The 20,640-nt window shown below is 44.9% G+C and overlaps 1 protein-coding gene across 1 annotated transcript in view; it reads left to right on the top strand.

Annotated features, from left to right (window-relative positions):
- Positions 1-256: 256 nt before the first annotated feature.
- The window catches only part of CSMD2 (CUB and Sushi multiple domains 2), a 645,501-nt gene continuing 625,117 nt past the window's right edge, over positions 257-20,640 (top strand). The window contains exon 1 of the mRNA XM_090057063.1: positions 257-428. Within this exon, the coding sequence (XP_089913189.1) occupies positions 272-428 (157 nt within the window). The 5' untranslated portion in view covers positions 257-271. The remainder of the gene's footprint in view (positions 429-20,640) is intronic.

Genomic DNA, 20,640 nt, shown 5'->3' with positions numbered 1-20,640 from the left:
GGGGAAGCAGAACCAGCCCTCCTCTCCCCAAGCCAGCGAGAGAGTTGGTTCATTCCAGCTGCAGAAGCTCAGAGCCTTCCATGCATTGGGATTTTTTTCTGAGCTAAAATAATAATAATAATCATCATCCTGACCTCCTTTCCCCCCCCTCCCCTTCCTTTCTCCCCTTCCTCCAGCCGAGCCCAGGACCATCCCAACGGCAAAGGGGGAGGGAAAAAAAAGCCAACAACCCCCAAACCCCCCAACACCCCCAACCCCACAACCCCTTGACATGCAACCTGCTTTGGGATGGGACAAGACGGGATGCAGCTGCGGCTTTAGAAGGAACTGGGGAAAACTGGGGATCTTTGCTCTCATGACGGTGGAAGTGAGCTACTGGAGCCGGGTTCTGCTGCTCTCTGTGGGGCTCTTGGTTGTATCAGCAACCGGTAAGTGGCATGGAGGAACTGGTAACTTTGGGAGATTTTTTTTTTTCTTTTCCCCCTGCAGTTTCATTTGGTGGACACCCCCCCCCCATGTTCTTGTATCTAGGGGGACACTGTGTGAGTGTGCAAAAAGGGAGATTCTCCTTTACAGAGTATGAAGCGGGGGGGGGGGGGGGATGCTTGCTGTGTGCCACCTTCAGAAGATAAAGTTTGCAGGTATATCTTACTGGAGAACAATGCTAAAGGATGGGTTCATAGAAAGGCTTTTTTTTAAAAAAAAAACAAAAAACCAACATTACTCCCCTTCTTCAAAGGATCAAATCCATTTGCCCAGTTGCATGATCATCTCACATGCTGGAAAGTAAAATGCCATCACGTTTTCTCTCTCTCTGTTGTCCCCCCCCTCCGAAGCTTAGTTCATTATTTCTCTACCTTAGTGATTCCCTACAGCTGATAAAATGGATTTAGGACTCCTTGCATGCAGATAGAAGCACTTTGCTTTTCACTTCTCCCTTAAGTTGCCGTGCTTTTTAAGGGTTAGCTTTTTTACTTCAGTGTTTGTGTGTGTGTGTGTGTGTGTGTGTGTGTATACATATATATATTTAAGTCAAATATGTAATTATGGAGAAGCTTAGGAGACATCAGTAGATTTAAGGGAAATGTTAACACCCTTAGGTTTCCCTTCTCAGGCTCCTGGAACTGCCTTTGCAGCAAAATGCAATGCAAGGGTTCAGTCTGAGACTGAAGTTTAATTTCTGCTGTGATGTTATTTAGGGTCTGGCTTTGGGGTGGGGGAAGTGATTATTTGCCAGCTTCTTCCTCTAGCTTGGTAGGGTTCCCCATTTCCATGTGTTTCTAAATAAGGCTTTGAATATGTCTCTTGCCATATGGGCAGAGGGGACCTGGTTTGTGTGCACGCGTGCGTGCATGTAGGAGCCAATTTGGTTTTTTTGTCAACTTTATGTTTGTGTCTGAAATGCAGCCCTGATTTTATTATGTAAGGCAGACTTCCTCCAAGGAGACTCCTGAACTGCTTGTCCTCCTTAGGTTTCTTGTGGTGAACCCCACTGAGTTGTCCTTACTGGGGACATCAACCGGAGAAGGAGGGAGGGAACCAGTTCGTGGGCAAAGATTTATTTGGAGAGAAGTTTTCCTGTTATGATTTTGTTCCTCCCTTTAGCCAAAAGCACTTTAATCTGTCTGAGTAGATAAGAAACCTTCCCATTAGCTTGATGCTGTGCTTGGCTGGGATGACCAGAGTGCTGGGCAGTTGCCTCGGTGTCTGGTGTTTTATTTCGGGGTTGTATGGTTCTCCTTTTTTTGCTCCCCTGTGTGATCAGACTTTTTTGTGCTATGCCTCGATTTAATTTCTGTGCCCACTTGTTCTGCATTTAGTCCTTCCCTGGGAAAACAGCTTCCCCTCTTTATTCAGTTTCTTTCCTATTCTTCTTCTCCCCCTCCCCCCTTTATTTAAAATTATACCTATTCTGGATCATTCACCCTTGGCTTTTTAATTGATTTTATGCGTCCTTCTTTACTCTTACTGGCATTCAAGGTCTGCAAAAGCTCCCCCTCTAAAAGTACCACATTTATCCTCCCTGCATCAGGACCAGGCGGCAGGGTTCTCCCTCCTGCCGCCTCCTTCACGAGATTTTCGGACCTCCAACAACCTATGTGTTGAGACGAGAGATCGACTCCTGAGCATACCAACATCCAACTAGTTAGTGGTGGTGCTGGCATCACGCCTCCTGGGAGACTGGGTTTGTCCCTCGCTGCGGGCCGTTGTGCATGTAAGCTTATTCTAGGGTTGGACTTAACAAGACTTAAAAGCAAATGATGAACCTCCACAGGACCACGTCCTCAACACGCTGTCGTTCCAGCCTCGCTTTTTCCTAGGGGTTGTGGAGGTAGTAGTAACCAAAAGTACCCATTGTGTGGCACTAGAGCTGTGTGTATACAAGGATCGGTTAGTAGTTCTAGCCAGTCTTAAAAAAGAGGGCAATCCCACTAATATTGCACTGACTTCATTGTAGCTAATTAACTGCGGGCTGTCAATATTCCTATTGCCAATACTGTTCCTTTTCAAACAATGGCAAGCTGCTTCATGTGGCTCTTCAGATGGTACTGTACTGGAGGAACTAACAAACACGGTCAGGCGGCTTAAACTTGTGAAGGGAGTCGAATCAACTGTGGATAAGGTGTTCTCTGTATAAGATCTTCCACACTGAAAGGTACACCCACTTTTCTCCAAAGACTAATGGGTTTGTGACATATTCGTGACTTTGTTTTTAAGCCACGGAGAACCCAGTGGAGTGGTCAGATGCCTGTTTCCAGAACATACTGATTTTATTACGGTTGCGAGTTGATGTTGAGAGGCGCCCAGCTCATCGGAGAGAGCACAGAGCCTAATAGATCTGAAGTTTGTTTATTAACTCTAAGCAATAACTGTAACATTTTTTTTCCCCACTTGTAATCATTAGCTAAGTGCAGTCACTGAAAGATGCCTGTGAGATGCATTGGTGCGTGGGCTAGATAATGCTGCATGTGTGCAGTATATTTAAGAAAAAGCTATCACAAGGGGGTCATTCACATTAGCACTGACCAAAGTGCCGTCTTATTTTATAACTGGATTATACAGAAATTCACTGGGTTGGAACTTGGTTAAACAACTCGAGCCTATGGTTATTTCCCCCCCATCTGGAAAATAGTTTTGGGCTTTTTTTATAGCAGAGAAATGGAGTAAAGGGAAGCGTGGGAGAGGAATTATGGACTGATTTTACTGTCTTATTCGTGTAACTGTTCCTTTTATTGATGATGTCATAATGAAGATAGATCCTGCTGTCTTCACTACTGCTAAGAGAGGCCCCTTGCTCATAGAGTAGCCTCATTGATTTCAATGGGATTGCCTAAGAAGAGGGTTATTACTCCTGCTAAGAGTGGCTGGATAGCTGCATACTTCAAGGGTGGGAATGAATCGCAACCAACGTGACACGGTTGGAAAGTCAGCTTCAAAGAATACTTGAAAGGATTTTTTTTTTTTTAATTTGCAATTAAAGTAATGCTGGAATACTACATCTTGCAGTCAAAATCCTACGTAGGATAGGGGTGGAGTGAGCCCTTAATTCCCTATATTGCTACAGTTTGTTCCCTGCACGGTCCTTAAAGAAGGTCCCTTATTGCTCATGCAAGGAGAACTTTTTAATAAGCATCTTAGTCCCTTTTTCACACTGGATCAGCTTTGCCCTCTGTGCACCAAGGGTTAGGGAAAGGGAAAAGGCTCTTCTTAATCTCTTTGTCTTTGCTGTCCTTGGGGTATGGAGAATAGATGGGTCATGTGGCCTCTGCCCTTCCTTCACCCTACAAATCTGGGGTGGTCTGATAGGGATGGACTTGTATTCCCCCCACCCTTGCCCTATGTGTGCACGCTTCCAGCACATCTCTCCGCGCTTGGCTGGACCACTATCTGGCCTTGCTATTTGGTCAGGCTGTAATAAACTTGCTTCCTTGTTTTTACCTGTGTCTTGTCTCTAGCTCTTGGTTTCTGGTTAAGACTATTGGGCTTTAGACTCAGATTCTCAAAGGCAGATGTGACTAATAATATTGAGTTTGGCAGAATTTAGTGCTGTGGGAGTAGGAGAGGGAATGGGGCCTATGCGTAGAGGAAGTAGGAGCTGTGTTGGGAGAAACAGCGTTAGGCTAGAAGAGGTGGTGGTCTGTCTGTCTTGTTGGTAGCCCAGGAGCAGACCCCGAAGGCAGTAAAGGGGACAGGGGACCTCCCTGAGTCATCTTTGCCCAGGGACCATGGGAAAACACTGATGGAGGGCACCAGCCTCCATCAGCCTGCAACCTGGGGGCAGTTCATTCAGGCTCCCTTTGAGCAGCTTCCGTATGTCTGCTGCTCCTGGGATAGTCAGGCCACGATGGCATGTGTTTTTCTGCACAGCCTCTTTGGTATGTGCTGTTCGTGGGTATCTGTTGGGGAGGATTTCTTGTACCTTGACCTGAAGTGTTTGCTTTCCTTTGTACTTGGGAGATCAGGATGGAAATGGTAGACAGTAGCTGATGGGAAGGCAGCGTGAACCAGTGTTTAGGACACTGGGATGTACTTGGCTTTTAATGCAGGCTTGACTCTGACTCACTGGATGACCTTGGGCAAGGCACTTGGCTTCTGCCATCCCACCCTATGGTTTATTTTTTCCTCTATTTAAGACTGATTTGGGGGCATGGGATTGTCTTTTGTACAAGACGAGTGTCTCCCAGAGCACTGCTCTCGCTGGGGGCCTCTCAATATTGCTGGAGTGCAAATAACCGCAGGCCTTAGTTTGCTTTCTTGACATCAGATCCTGTCTCTGGGATTCCCTGTGACGTTCCTTGCTCTCCTGGTTGAACTGTGTCCTGAAGGAACTAGTCTGCAAGTGCTGCAGAGGCGGGGGGGATGTCTTCTCGATTAACCAGGACTGGCTGGCGTCCGATTCTCTTGGAGTCTGTCAAAAGGAGACACGGATCAAAATGGGTGCAGGCAGCATGATCCAGGCAGCCTGCCATGGATCTTGGTTGCTGCGCTCCGTGCCAAGTTGATTCAATGCTGAGAATGTAACTAAGCAATTTATCAAGGGGGTCATTTGTGCTATTCCAGTTTTATAAGGAACACTTTTTTCCTTGCCTAGGCAAAAGTGGTCACCTAGTACATCTGCTACCAGGATAAAGGAAAAGTACCGTATACTTTATTATTTTAATTTATTTATATTCACAGTTCATCACCTACATCTGCACCCCTGGGAACTGCAGCCACTGAGAGACTTCTGTCTTGCTCATTGTCTCTTTCCGTCTCTTGAAAAGCCAAGTTATTTATGAAAGGCCAAACTTCACATTTTTATAGTTCAGCTTTTAGTGTCCTGGTGAGTTCTGGGTACATCCAGGATTCTCTTTTTAAAAAAAATGAAACAACCCCCAAAACTGGACCCCCCCCCCCAAAAAACCCAACACACCAAAATAAAACCCAAGGCTGAGAGTCAGGAATCAACTTCACCACATCTCTGTCAATGAATTAGACTTCAGCCTGCTAGATCTTAATGACCTGAACCTGTTGACGTGTGAGGCTCATCTGAAATAACTTTTATTTGCAGTGAGCTAGGAAGCAGTCTTAGGGATGAGTGCTCCATTGTGCTAGGTGCTGTACAAACGTGGCACAAGATGATCGCTATGCCCAAGAGCTTTACCGTCCATTTAATGCACCCTGTTGGGCACCGGAAGAAAAATGTGATGCATTACCTGGCCTTTATTATCTATCAGTAATTTTAATGGTTGTGCCCGCCCGAGGTAAGGCTCATGTAGTGTATTTTAAGTTGCTACTTATTTTTGAAGTTGGAAGCTGTTTAATATCCTGGGCAGAATCCTCAAATGTGTCCATTGTTCTAGCATCTCGATGGCTTCCACATAAAACTGTGGCTTCATCTTGAATACTTCGAGAGGCCTTTTTGTCTGGCTTGATCCTGAATATTTTGTCAGAGACCTTTGTGTCATTACAGTCAGGGATAACAAGCTTAAGGCATGTTTCCTGAGGTTGGGCAGAACTTGCTAGTCTAGAAGAATAATGATTTTACCATAAAAAAGTTGGGTTTTTTTGAATGGGATATGAACCCTCATGCCTCGGGGCAGAAAGACCAACCACCAAGTCAGGCGCAGTTATCCTCTAACTGCAGGGATTCTTGAACGGCCGTCTGAACTGGCGCCGGCATGAACCCCGCAGGCCGTGGCTTGGATGGCAGGTCCTATGCGGTGTGCAGATAGTGGACGATCATCTCAAATGGGACACTAATATAATATTGTCTTTCCTTTCAAGACAGGCTAAGGAACTACTCAGAATACTTCCAAGTCCCGGAGTTACGGGGTTTGGGGCTGCGCATGTTATCACTCGCCACGGTGGAGCTGCCCGCGGTGCAGCAGTACCCTGTAGACGCCCAGGGAAATTTTACCCCAAAGGGTTAAAGACGCATGCTGAGCTCCTCACTGATGTCCCTGGTAAAACTCCCAGTGACTCCAGTGGGAGCTGAGGTAGGCAGGCACTAAGCGCATTTGCAAATCCCACCCTGGAGTGAAGGTAACACAAATTACACACAGTTCTTCCCCTGGAAATATTAATGGACAGATATATATTGGGGAAAAGACAGGCTGTCTAACCTCATTTAACGCTGATTGGATAATATGTTCCCTGTCTAGAATTAGTAGCCAAGTGCTTCTTGAAAGCTGACCCAGGTTTGGCATTTGAGTCTTGCCTCTGAGCTGCTCCCTTCAGCTGAACGCAGGTCTTCTCCAGGATTTCTCATAGTAGGGTATTCATAGGTAAGAAGGAGGGATTGCTGTCTCATGATTAGATTGGGGATCTGTTAGTCAAGACTCTGGGGCACTACTTCACCTCCATGGCTGACCTTGTGCCTGACAATTCCCTTCTCCCATAGCAAGTATCATTCTGCACAATCCTACCCATGCAACAACAGTGTAGTGCATGCGTTAAGTGCTTTAAGATCCTTGGAGGAAAGATGCTATAAAAGAGCAAAGTATTATACGAAGAGGGCATAAGACTTCAATGAAGTCTTACTAATCTGCAGTGCTTTTGTGTCATGAATATCCCAAGACAGTATGCTGGAATCACCCTTCATTGGCTTCAGTGGGATTATATCAAGGATGTATGTGGCCAAGTAAATTTTTTTGAGAGAGACTTCTCATCTGTCCTTCACATTAGTAGTCAGCAGACAGGGTGTAATATCCTGAATGATCCAATGAACAATGTTCATTGGGTCTGCAGTTATTGCAGATGCCAAGGATTATTTAAGGTGAGATGGGTGTACAGGCAGAGGGAGCAATCCATATCTCCTGAGTATATTCTTTGGGAGGAAACCTATGATAGGAAGGCAGGCAGAAGCACCAGGCAGGTGGGAAGATATGAAAAGCAGGTAAACTTTGTACAGCTAGTGGAACCTGGGCTATAAAAGTGGAGATGACTGTTAATCCTATATGTTAATTGGGCTTCTTTGCTCCAGCTGAGTAGTTTAATGAAGTCCATCTATTGATATAGTCCACTTACAAACTGTATTTATTGTAAGGAAGCTAGAAACCTGTGAGATGCGTTCGGAGGACATTTAGCTTTGGAGATCACTGAGCAAAAGTCTAAGCCTCATGGCTTATTTAATACCATCAAACAGCTTGGGACCTGCTTTCAGAGGTGATGCATGTCTGGAACCCAATGGCTATTTATACCTATTTTTTTTCTGTCCTTCCCCCTCTTACCTCCGTGAGTGAAACTTTGCAGGTGAATTTTGGGCTTATGAAAATCATCAGACAAGTGCACTGGTGCCACGCCACTTCCTTCTGCGCAGTTGCAAGGCTCCTGTGTCTGCCAGTAATTTTATTTCATTGAATTCACTGCAACTCCCCATTTCTGTCTTCTATGATGAAAGCTAATTCATACAAAAATGCTTTTTGTTCCCTTTTCCCTTAGACTTTGTGCTCCGCAGGCCAACAACCATCTCTCCTCGACTATTGGAAGCACATTATGGGTGATAGGAAGCTTGACTCTAATCATTGCTATTCTACGAGTAAATGAAATGCAGGCTTCCTTGTTCTGCCAAAGGGCCCTATTCTTGCCTTGCAGCACCAGTACTTCCCTTGTGGGCCTCTGTGCAGCAGTGGTAGTGTGACAGGTCTTGACCAAGATGCATTATCTCTATGCCAAGATGCATTATCTCTAGACCTTGCAGCTAAATTAAGCTGCCTGCTGCAGAAGTGGACATGAGAAGACTCCCTGAATCTTCTGTCCCCCTACCAAGCAGCAGTGTGCAGTGGCTGTACTTTGGCTTTTCAGTATCTCATCTAACATTGCTGTTTTTGGGGTAGCACTTAGAGAGCTCAGCCAAGATTTGGGTGCACCTCATTGTGCTGGGTGCTGTACCTACCTCTAGTAAGAGATAGTCCTTCCTTCAGTAAGCTTATATTCTAAAGAGGAAAAATAAGTAAAGGAGGGATTATCATAAGCATTTTGCAGATGCGAAGGGGAACCTAAATGACTTGCCTATGGCCATGGAGGACATCTGTAGCAGAGACAGGAGTTAACTCTAGGTCCTGTGAGTCCCAGTTAGTGCTTTACTCCGAAAATCCTCCTTGTCTAATTCGATCAATTTAAAATATATCTTCTAAAAAGTGTGTGTAACATATGCAGATGGCATGTATTGATGGTGGTTTTGATTGCCCGTAGTTATTTAGCCCAAGAGCTCTGAGCCATCCATCATCTGTATACTTATTATCTGGAGTCTTGCTATGCCACTTGTGCTTCCATTTTTTTTTATGGAAATCAGGGCACCAGGATTTTTTTTAGCCCTCCTAGTTTTACAATTTACACTGTACTTCTGGAAGAGTGAACCACGGTGCACTTATGGAAATCAATGTACTTTGCTTACAATAAACATGATGCAGTGCAGTAATCTGCAAAATATATATTCTCCAGCCATGCAGTGCAATGGCAGGCTGATCTGATAGTGGTTAATGTGTAATTGGGAAAATCCCATTGATTAAAGAAATCAAATGAACTCTGTTTCAGTTTTTGCTTGCTGCCATGGACACAGCCAGCTAGAATGGAGATGTCTGTACTGCAGTGAAATCAAGTGTGTGTATATATATTTTAAACTCCCTTGCACAGAAGTGCACCAGAGGGATTTTTTTAAAATGCATTACTTCTCAGTAGACTATGTTTTGTGATGTTCATGTGTGGTTACGTTCAGCCACATGTGTCCATTTCCCTCCCTTTCCCTGGTGGCAAGAGTAGTAAGTAATCTGTCTTTATGAAGCACAGGCTTTATTTCAAAGTATATGTGATGCATATGCCAGTGCCCTCTGCTGCCTGCCATCAGAACGGCATACCTGTACCCGTACCATCAACACATCCTGGAGATCCTCAATTAGGCCAGGACCAGGAGAATCTGAGTTCTGGGAACTGAATGGCTATAATGGGCCCTAGCTGAGTTTGGGAGTGACTGAAAATGCAAGTAGTTAGAAAAACAAGTGTGAAAATGGACTGGAAACTGGTGTAGTGCCTACTTGCATAGAAGGGAGGGTTGGAAAATTGCACTTTCCTTCCCCATCTCCAGAACCAGGCACGCAGTGCTGTATTAATGTGTATTGTGGTAACTGTTCATAGGCCCAGCATGGGGTTGAGGACCTTAATACATGTCATACGAGGCAGCACTGCCTTGAAATGCATAATCTAAGGTAAGAGAGAACTCAACTTGATAACTACCTAGCTGGGGTCATATGAGCTTAAACTTAGTAGGGGTCATATGAGTCCTGTATTCATTATTGCCCAGGGCAGGGGGTCGAACTTGATGATCTGCTCCGGTCCCCTCTGACCCGACATCTGTGAATCTGTGAATGAACAAGTGGCTGTGATGTGGCAATGCGGGAAGGCAGCTGAGATGAGTAGAGACAGATGGCTTTTGCAGGTTTATAGTGAACTTCTGTATGGGTAAAGCCATGCAAGAGAGAGAGGTGACATCTCTAAACCCCACCTGGCTGTCTCCACATGTGACTTGTTGTGGTCAACAGCGAGGTGTCTGTCAAACTGTCAAACTAGAGTGAAAGCTGCATTACTCCATGGGCCCGAGAAGCATCTCAGCTAGTCTAGGGTGATGTGGTTAGTTGTTGGCACGCACCGCTTGTCCTCCTTTCTCTTCCCACCAAGCAGCATGAATAAGGTGAACAATACCTCTGAAGAGTTTGCTAGCACATCTTTTCTATCTAAAGAGCTGCTGTTGTTATTAACCATGTATGAAGTGCTCTTGTGCTAGGTGCTGTATAGGTGCTTGTGCAAGGTGCTGTATGAGAGAGGCTCTGCTTCAAAGGATCCAAGGGTAAAAGCTGGCAATGACCCTGCGGCAGGTCCTTGGTAGTACTGGAATGGGAACCCAAGCTTTCTGACTCCAGCATCAGGATCCTATTTGCTAGATTACTTCAACTCGGGGTTACTGTGCTGTTGTTGATGAGAAACAAGATGTGTGAGAGATGGTGTCTATGAAGATGTGGCCTGCACTATATCTGCACTAGAGGATCTGAAGGTATTTCCAGGAGCTACACTGAAACAGAACAAATTCTCAATCCATTTATCAAAATGTCTGCAGTTCCCATTTCAAGCCAGATAAAACAACTCTGAATAACAAGTAAAGATGTCTTTTCATCCCGAACACTTGATAATAAAAAAGGGAGAAGATTGCTGCCGTTAGCTCTTGTTTGTACCAGTTCTATGAAATGTTAAGTGTATTCTAGGCCAACAAAATCGTATCGGTGTGCCCTTCACCTACCTCTAAAGCCATGTATGTTTCTTTTCGTATAAATTGTGCTGCTGCCGATCAATTGCTTAATGCTGGGAATTGTAAGACCAGATTGGATTGCTCTGAGGGCCATTCCTAACACAGGCCAGTACCAACTGTTTCAGAAGCAGGTGCAAAAAACTCTGAAGTAGGTAATTACAGAAGAAAATTATCCAGAGAGGAAAGGTGACCCATGAGTTTGGGAGCTGAGGGAGTCTGATTCAATTCACTACTCTGCTACTGCGTATTTATATGACCTTGGGCACAACACTTAAGCCTAAACTCTCACAGGTTAAGCCCCTAACTCTGCAGCTGGGTGCCTATGAGGATCTAAGCCTTAGTCCCTCTGTGCCTCTTCCTCTTATGAAATCAGGGTAGAAGCACTTGTGAAATTCTAAATCAATTCACACATTTAATTTGCAAATGATTTTTAGGCTGTTTGTGAAAAGCTTTCTGCAGATAGTACAGATTTTTTAATTGTGCGTGTGTTGATTAGCCACGCAAGTAATACTCTGTTTCTCTTCCCTGATTGCAGGGACTGAATTATGAAATTGCAAAATTCGCATACAATTTGAGATTCATTTTGGATGAGTAACATGGAAATTTGCTGTATGTTGCTGAAGCCCGAGCACTGAAATATTTGCAGCCAGCAAATGGGAAAGGGTCATAAATGGAATACAGGCAATATTTGATGAATATGTCAAAGAACCTGTGAATTTTCCAGTGAAGTTTAACTTTTGTTTGTCATACACATTTTGCACTTTTACTGTAGAGCCTTTAGTTGGAGGATCTCAAGGTGGTTTTTAAATGCCCAGTGGGCATTCTTATACAGGGCAAAGTAAGAAAGCTATAACAGCAAAAGCATGACTTCAGAAGTAAAATGTATATTAAGGACAAAGGTATCCAAGTCATAGCTGTATTGGCCTAGAGGAAAAAGCAATCAGGGCTCATGGGAGAAGTGGTATCTTTTATTAGACCAACAAGATTTTTGCAAAAAAAAAAATCTAATAAAAGATACCACTTCTCCCATGAGCCCTGATTGCTTCTTCCTCTAGGCCAATTCTTTAAACAACTTTTTTCTTCTAGACCAATTCTTTAACAAATGATTTTTGAAAAAAATCTTCTCGGTCTAATAAAAGATATCACCTCTATCATGAGCCCTGTTTGCTTATTAAGGCCAAAGATTTTTGTGCAGCAGAGAATGGGGTCCCTAAGGAAACCTCTGCTGAGATCTTCCACAGATTTCCTATCTGACCTTGAACAGGTTACTGTACTTAGTCTCTCTTCTGTTCTCCTATCTGTAAAATGGAAAGAATAGCACTCCATGTGTGGTGCGAACAAATATATGACAGTGCGGGGACCAAGCAGGTAGATGGGAGAGGAGGACGTTTCCTGATACATAATGGTGAAGGCACAGAGATTTAGCAAATGCAATATTTTCATTAAGGTGATATTGAATACAGTCGGATTGTGCCAATCTGATTGTGCATGAATCTCAGCTTCTAAAGTAGATGGGCGATGGTGGGGGAAGTCTGCATAAATGAAACTACATAAAAAGGTTACATCTTTCTGGCACGCAGAGATGCTAAAACTTCTGTGACGTCCGTTCAACTTCTTTCACAAATTTCCTTTGTGTTAGGGTGTAAATCAGTGTTCCCAAACTTGGAGATCTAATCGCCCATAATGAGAATTCTCCGTTAATGCTCTCCTAGTGGAAATTTAGCACTCAAGCTTGCTTTTGAAGCACCTTTGAGAAAAGCTGGCCCTGCATTTTCCAAATGTAAAGGAGTAACGGGGCCTCAGTCTGATTCTGTGTTACACCTGTTTTATGTTTCTATAACTGTTGGCTTCGGTAGAGTTATCCCAGCTTTAGGCTCCTGTAAGTAAGGAGAGGATCAGACCCTTTGTTAGAAAGAAACTAGATCTGACATTTGATGAGCAGTTAATGCCAAATTGTAGGTACAGAAAAAGGGAAGCATATATCTATTCCAAGAAAGACACAATTCATTGTTCCATTCCCATTTGATATACTGAATAATAGTATTGAGAAAATTGCATTTCCTTCCAAATAGGAAGCATATTTCCTGGGAAGGTTAATGAAACCCAGTGCTTTTCCAAAGCCCACAATATTTTTAAAGATGCTGTTCACATCAGAGCACATATTGCTTATGTCTCTCTCTTGTTTTCTTTCTACCCATTACGCAAAGGTTAGGCACTGATTGTGGACACAGGACATCTGTCAGCAGCCATCCTGGAATATTTTCATTATAGATAAGCACCGTTCTGAGAAAGATGAAGTACGTTCATAAAATGGTGTCATCTACTGAAATGTTTGGTGTTGGGAGGGCAGGGAGTTTTTGCTTGATGGCAACACAGTTTTATTTCTAGTGAGAGGTGTCACGGAGTGGGACCTAGGAGCAGCCGTGATCTCTCTCTAGCGCCCCCTGCCATGCCAAGTAGGCGGTCCAGCACCCTCTTACTCGCCTGCCACGTCTTGTTGTTATATGGTTTTAGAAGGGAGGCTGCCTCTTATCGCCCTGGACACTGTGCTATGCTTATACTGTCCCCCGTTCCATAGGGAGTGACCTGGTGCACCCCAGCCTTATGGGCTATGCATGCCTCCAACCTCTCCTTTAGCATGCCCCAAGCCTCACAGATGTACTGGATGTTATCTGGTCAGTCTACTGTATGTGCCCTTCACCAGCGCCCCTGGGCTTGTCACGCAACCGGCGCCCCTCTATCCACTAGCCCTCTTGGGCCTACTAACTATATCCGCCCCCCTCCTGGGGTCTGCACAATAAACTAGCCCCTCCTGGGGCCTCTCCACGTACAGACAGTGCCCCCACTGGGGCCTGTCCCTCCGCGCACTCGCCCTCTCTGGGCTTGTCTCTATAGTAGCACCCTACCCTGGGCTTCTCTTCCTGTGGCCCCTCTCTTGGGCCTAACAGGAGCCCCTCAGGCTTCTCGCTGGTGCTCCTTGCACATGGGGCTCAGGTGGGCTTAGCCGTGCCTGGCCCCCAAAATCCTCATTGCCCCTTCTCAGGGCTGGGGTATTGCACCCCGAACTACAGTGTCCTTACCAGCACTTTGTACCTTGTCAGGGCTGGGGTAGTACACCCCTACTATGGTGCCCTCGCAGGCCCCAGGGTCCCCACCACTGTGGCGCCCCTCTGGGACTCTTCCCAACTGGGGCTCAGTCGGCCCTAGCCTTACCTGGCCCCCTTGAACCCTTTCTCTGGGTCCTGCCCCACTAGGGCTTCTACCTATGCCCACACTGGGCCTCGTCTCACCAAACATGCCCACCTCGGGCTCCTCAATCTGTTCGCCCTCTCTGGGGGCCAGGGTCTAGACGCCCCGCAATACAGCACCCCTCTCTGGCGCTGGGAGCACCCCACCTCCCTGGGGAGCTCCTGATGAGGCCTCATCCACCCCTACAGCCTCTCCCAGTCCTCCGGTATAACAGTAACTAAACAGAACCATAAGCCAGCCAGCTGTAACACAACAGTAAGCCACCTAGCTATAACATAGGATCTAGGCCCACCTGGCTCTCTTGCAAAGGCCTCCCAATCAGGGTTCTCTCCACCTTTACCATGATGCAGCCCCTTGGGTGTTCAGGCTGGACCGCTCATCTCTGCTCTGCTTAGCTCTCCTGCAGAGCTCCTACACCTCAGGCTGCCAGAAGGGAACTGCTGCTAGGCTTTGGCCTGGGCTGTTTATAAAGGCCTGGCCCTGCCCCCTTCTGGTCATGTGACCAGCCTGGCTGCTCCAGCAACCAACACCTGTGCTGTCTCAGGGAGCTTCAGTAGCCCTTATTCCTTCATAGGAACAGGGCATCCAAGTGCTCCTGTGACAAGAGGTTTTAAAACTAGACCTCCAGGGGACCAATATGAAAGAGTTGTAAAGATGCGAGAAGTCCATCCCATGGCTTGCATCTTAAGCTTTTGCAGAACTGGCCCTAATGAAATGCTGTATTCTTTTTAGTGATATACTCCAAAGCAATGGCATCACCAAGGTAGAAAAATACTAAATAGATTTTGCGAATGACACTCGTTTGCTGCCTTCAGTGGGACGCTTGAAAGGCTGGCTGATTGAGCATGAGAACTAGGATGTAGAATGGCAGTTGGAGGCTGGTCCAGACATGAAGATATGGAGAGAAGAAACCAGTGGCAACCACATATTGCTTTTCATGTCGGCGAAAGGCATAGGGAGAGTTTCATCCTTTGCATTAGCATCTACGCCAGCTGAAGAGTGTTGGAAAGGCCACACGTAGTAAGTATGTGCTGTCACTTTGGTTCCGTTCCTGTGGCACTAGTGTCCACATCACATTCATCATGAAGGTCTACATCACGTTCATCATAAAGAGCCAATACTGGGCTCTTCTTTGTTTTCCAGTAGCATCATTTTAACCACTCGGTTGTCTAGACCTACTTTGAGTGGACCTGGGCAGAAAGGTGCTTAAAACAGTGCCCACCCTACCTGACCATCTCCTGTATTGACCCTGGGGTGACTGCTGTGATGACCAGGTCCTTGAGAGACAATCTTACATAAAAATGAACTGAATGACATACTTCTTGATGGAAGAGGGTCTTTTGTGATACCTTTTGTTGGACTGGCTGTGTGGTGGGGAGAGATGCTGGGCAAGTTTCCAGGCACAAAATGCCTTTCCTCAGGTTTGAGCATTTCCTAGTCCATCACAGCTGCAACAACACTACACCCCTGCTTCTTGGTGGTTTTGCTGAGCTGAACTGAAGCCCTGACTTTGGACTGTTGACCCCAAATGGCTGGCACGAAGGTAACAAGTTTCATGCCTTTTGTTCTCTCCTTTGTTTCTCCCAAAGTTCATAGATTCATAGATTCTAGGGTCGTAAGAGACCTCAGTGGGCCACCTAGTCCGACCCCCTGCCCCAGGAGGCAAAGTTGATGGTGCCCATGTATAATGTTGATGGTGCCCATATATAGGCTAAGAAGGTTAGCTTAGACCAGTGATTCTCAGCCATGGTGCTGTGCTGTGGCACCCTGGGCTGCCACCAGATTTCACAGATTTCATAGACATTAGGGCTGGAAGGGACCTCAGATGATCATCAAGTCCAGCCCCCTGCCCAAAGGGCAGGAAGTCAGCTGGGGTCATAGGATCATTTGAAGGGTTTTGCAAGGTAAGAGGAGATAAGCATAGGTGCAGGCTCTTCCAAGCCTTGCCATTCCTCCAACCCCTCTGCAAGGAGGTAAGCATTGCAATGAATTTAGTTTTTGAATTCACAAAAATGATAGGGGGGAGGTGTTCTTTGAGTCTAAAAAGTTTGAGACCACTGCCCCGGAGGCAGAGGTGCTGCCTTGTGACTTGAGATACATGGCTTCAGTTCCTCATTATGACACAGACTACCCATATGGTCTTAATCGAATCCTGGAATCTCTCTGGGTCAGCGATAATGACACATTTTCTTACACACAATGCACCCCAGAATGTACCTTATTTTTGAAAGGCAGAATAAAGAGAAAAAAAAAGTTCCTTGTAGTAATGAACTGAGTTGCAGGTGCTGGGCAGGTGAAGCCCATTCACTGTTCTGCTCCCTGCGGATCAGTGGCGGACTTGACTTTAGTTTTGCCCAGTAGGCAGCAGAAACTCTGCTTCCCGTAGTTCCTCCCATATTTTGCACACTTCAATTTTCAGGAGCTGGTTTTTGTGGGAAAGGTATGTGCTGTATGTGAGAAAAATATGTGAGGGCTTCTCTAGTTCCCTGAGGGCTTCTCTAGTTCCCAGAGGTGTTGTGAGAGGAAGACGGCGAAGTCGGTGAGCTCTTCCAGAACTGCAGTAATGGTGCGGGGAGGCATATCTGTGCTTTAGGAAGAGTCTAGTTCAAGTAGTTTCTGGGGTCCCAGACCTACAGCTCTCTGACTGAAGTGGCTTTTGAATAAAGCCCTTGGGTGTTCAGCACTAAGAGAGACTACCAGCCTGCTTGCTCGAGGCAGGAGGGGACCGGCTGCCTTCCATCAGTCTTGGAGACGGAGCGGGTATTTCTCCATGGCATGGAGTTGACAAGAGATGGAGTCTTGCACAGTGGCACTGTCCAGGCTTCATTGAGAAGTAGCTGAATTAGGTCCTCGTTGATGGTCTCTGGGCAAAGAGTGAATTTATTTTATAGAGTTTTGAGAAAGCCAGAAGCTAATATGTTTTCGAAGGGCCTGCCATTTGTTTCTGCGAGTTGCTGTGGCAATGTGAAACTAAAGAGCAAATTATAACCTTTTCCCCCACAGTAATATCAAACGGAGGGATATTATTTTGATTCTTTCCAGGAAAGGAGATAGAAAATGGGACCATATACAGCGCCCCCCACCCCAGTTTTAGGCTGACTCGATTCAGTTCACCCCTTGTTAACTCTTCAATTGAAAGTGATGTAGACTAAAGAAGAGAGCAGTTGATCTGCTTTTTGGATGGAGATTTGTGATTAAACACAACATGCCTGAGGGACAAACTGAGACCTGAAATGAGTAATTCTCAAGCAGGGTGCTAGGTGCTCTGGAGTACCATACGATCCTTTGAAGGGTGCCACGGAAAGTGTGAGGAGGTAAATGGATAACCACAGGCTCAGGCCCCAAGTGCGAGGAGGAAGGCAGATAAAGGCAGGCTTAAGCTCTCTTTTCCTGGCTGCTCCCCCACTCGCACTGCCTGGCCTCTCTGCAAGGAAATACGCACTGTAATTAAAAGAAAAAAAAAAAGTTTCCGAATTGGGGTGCAGCTCAATCCACAAATGCTGCGAAGAGGGAAGGGTGCTTTGAGTCAAAAGAGGTTGAGAACCACTCCCTCAGAGGAACGGGGGAGCTTAAAGGAAAATTAAATAAATGGGTAAAAAGCAAACAAAACACATTGCAACGACCCATTTATATTTATATCATGGATTGGCAGGCACCATTCATGAACGTGAAGTTTGTGCGTATGAGTTGCTCCATTAAACTCAAAAGGGATGTTTGCATGTAAATTGACTTAAACATCCAAGTGTTTTGGACAAGAGAACCTAAACTGAGCATTTCCCTATACAGAACCACAGTAAGCTACAAAGAAATTGGCTTTCATAGCATCAGTTCAAAAGGCGTTTGCGCAGGGGGCAACATGCAGTTACAAAGCAGCTAAGTTTGCAGTGAAGAATTCAGATTTTTTCTATATCTCAAAGACTTCTCTGAGAAGACACTGAAATTCTGACATAAAATCCACTTTTTTATTTTTATTTTAATGCTTCACACTTTCCTCCTGCAAACAAGCTGTTGATGAAAAGGAATTCAACATTTTCACTATATTGATTAGCTGTATAGGTTGTGTGGTCTTGTTTTTCTTCCCTGAATAGACAGAATGAATTATGAATATTGCAATTCACTGTACACTTTGATATTCGCTCTCTGTGACTATTCAAGATAAACTCGCTATTTTTTGTTAGTAAAGCTCAAGTGCTGCAATACTTGCAGAAAGTGAATGCAAAATAGCCATGAATACAATCAAGTCAAAATGTTGCTCCATCTCCCAACAAATATGTGCTAGAGCTTTTTTTTTTTTTTTTTTTTTTAATTTTAGCTTGGCTCTTTTTGTAATTCCGGTGATTTTCCTTGTATTATAATTTGCATTTGTATCCTTTCTGTAGTGCCTTTTGTTGGAAGAGCTCAAAGTGGTTTTTAAATGCCCAGTACAGTCTTGGACAGATGGGGAGAATAAGAGAATTGTAACAATAACTCTGTTTAGAGCCAGTATCTCTTACTAAGAACAGGAATTTTACATGTCCAGGAACTGGGTACTAGCCACTGGTAAATGCAGGATAGTGAGAGGACAAATGGTTTAATGGTTATGACAGTAACCTGTCACATTGGAGCCCCTGCCTCAATTCCTTGCTTTGCAATCAGCTCCCTGTATGGTCTTGAGTGAGTCACTTATCCGGGATATTATAACCTCTGCCGTACGTAATAGATTTGCTAGGACTGATGCTGTGATGTGGCGGTCTACACGCAGAAGCAAGCAATCGGATTACTACTCTGAAGTTTAGGGACACTGAGCAGAAGTTATGAATGGAGTTGGAGTAATGCCCCATCTACTCTTGGGTCAGACTCTCTAAATAAGAACGTGCCAAAAATGAGGTTGGAATGAAGATAATATCAGGCGATAGAATTTATAATCATTTGAGACTTTCAAGTATCAAAGTGGTTGGGGTTATAAATCATTAGACGGAGAAGGGGAGCTGTGTCAAAGATCTCTCTCGAGATAAGCTCCGTTTCTGATGATCCGAACCTTATAGACACATTGCTTCACAGTTATTATAGAGGTGCATGCAATTGCAGGTAGCTTTAAATATGTCCTTCTAGGGTGATGTTAGCTTGGGAAAAGGAAGTGTGAAGCCTAAATAAGAGTGAGATTTCAACATGAAAAAAGCTTTCAATAGGCCTTTTGGGTGATTTGTGAGATGGATGTCACTTTGAACCTGTATTCTTCCCTATCCTATTTTGTGTGCGTGTGTGTGGATATAAAGCAACTTTTGCCACCTGAGTAGAAACTGATTTTTGTTTTGGAGTATGATGCATAAACTATTTCAATGCAGAAATTCTTCTGTTGGAAAAAAATCGAAACACAAATCGAAAATTTGGTTTAAGCAATAATAATTAGCACCTCTAACAAATGAGTCTGAATTAAAATCCCTCACTCCATGAGCCCTATTCATATATGTAAGGGGTTTATGCAAACCTTTTCTGTTTGGTTTTGATGCGTCTCCAGGATTCAAGACGAAACTTGTTTGAAATTGGATTTAATTTATTTTGTTTATCAGTTTGTACTGGGGAAACGCCTAGAAGCTCCCACCTAGTTTGGTTACCTCTTGCATTAAGGGCTGTATGGGCACCCAGCAAATGAACTCTACTGCAGAGCTTAAAAATTAAATGAATGTGCTACAGACAGTAAAGAAAGGAGGGGTTATTGTCTCCGTCTCTGGCTTATAGCCTGTAGTGACAGAATAGGGGCCAAATTTTTTCAGGCATTCCAAAGCCATTCTCAAGACTTTTAGGGCGCAGACAGAAGCAACAGTTTTTTCCCAGTTTGGCCACAGAAAGCAGGTTATAGCTATGATCAAACACAAGTGCCCGACTACAGGCAGCTTAAAAAATGGCTGATTGGGTGAAAATCTGACCCCACACTGGATGAGGGTTCAGATGAAGATGTTTCAAAACAGAGCCTCTTCTGTAACTTCTGTCTGCGCTGTTAGTAGACCTTTGGCTTCTGGAAGCCAGATTTACATGCGTATTTAGGCCCCTAAGGGTGTAGGACAAACATACGTGCACTTTACCTAAAAACACGCACGCGCAGACATGAATGCGCATACTCTTTACCTACAAGGACTCTTGCAGGTTTGCACAGTATAATGCTGGCTGAGAGAGGCGCTGAATTCAGATTCCCAGAGTCCCAATCTAGTGCTTTCACGACAACTAAATTCTTGCTCCCTTGGGCCAGATGCTGGTTTTACATCCCAGGTGTGTGAACTCGGAGGCAAAAGCAGGAGGCAGTAGCTTTGTGCTGGCTTTGGCGCAGTTCTGTATTGAGCCATGGAAGAAACTACACAGGAAGTTGATGACAGTTGCTTTCAATTAGAGGATAGTGGGGACAACTTAAAAACTATGAGGGGATGTCATGCGAAAACCCAGCAAGGATGTGAATCTCACTGGAGACAGTGTGGGAAGAATATGCATTAATTGGTTAATGCTTGTGAAGTGCTTTGAAGATGAAAATAGCTATATAAGTGCTTGGTATTATTATTATGCTGACAATGGCGGTGTAGGAAGGAGTCATGGAGCTCAGGGAGCAGTCGAAATTGATTAAGAGACAATTTTGAAAGAGA

This window comes from Crocodylus siamensis, chromosome 7 (genome assembly GCF_052110815.1).
Source record: "Crocodylus siamensis isolate JL-2025a chromosome 7, ASM5211081v1, whole genome shotgun sequence".
In the NCBI taxonomy this organism is placed as follows: Eukaryota; Metazoa; Chordata; order Crocodylia; family Crocodylidae; genus Crocodylus; species Crocodylus siamensis.
This window is presented reverse-complemented; position numbering and strand designations above follow the sequence as displayed.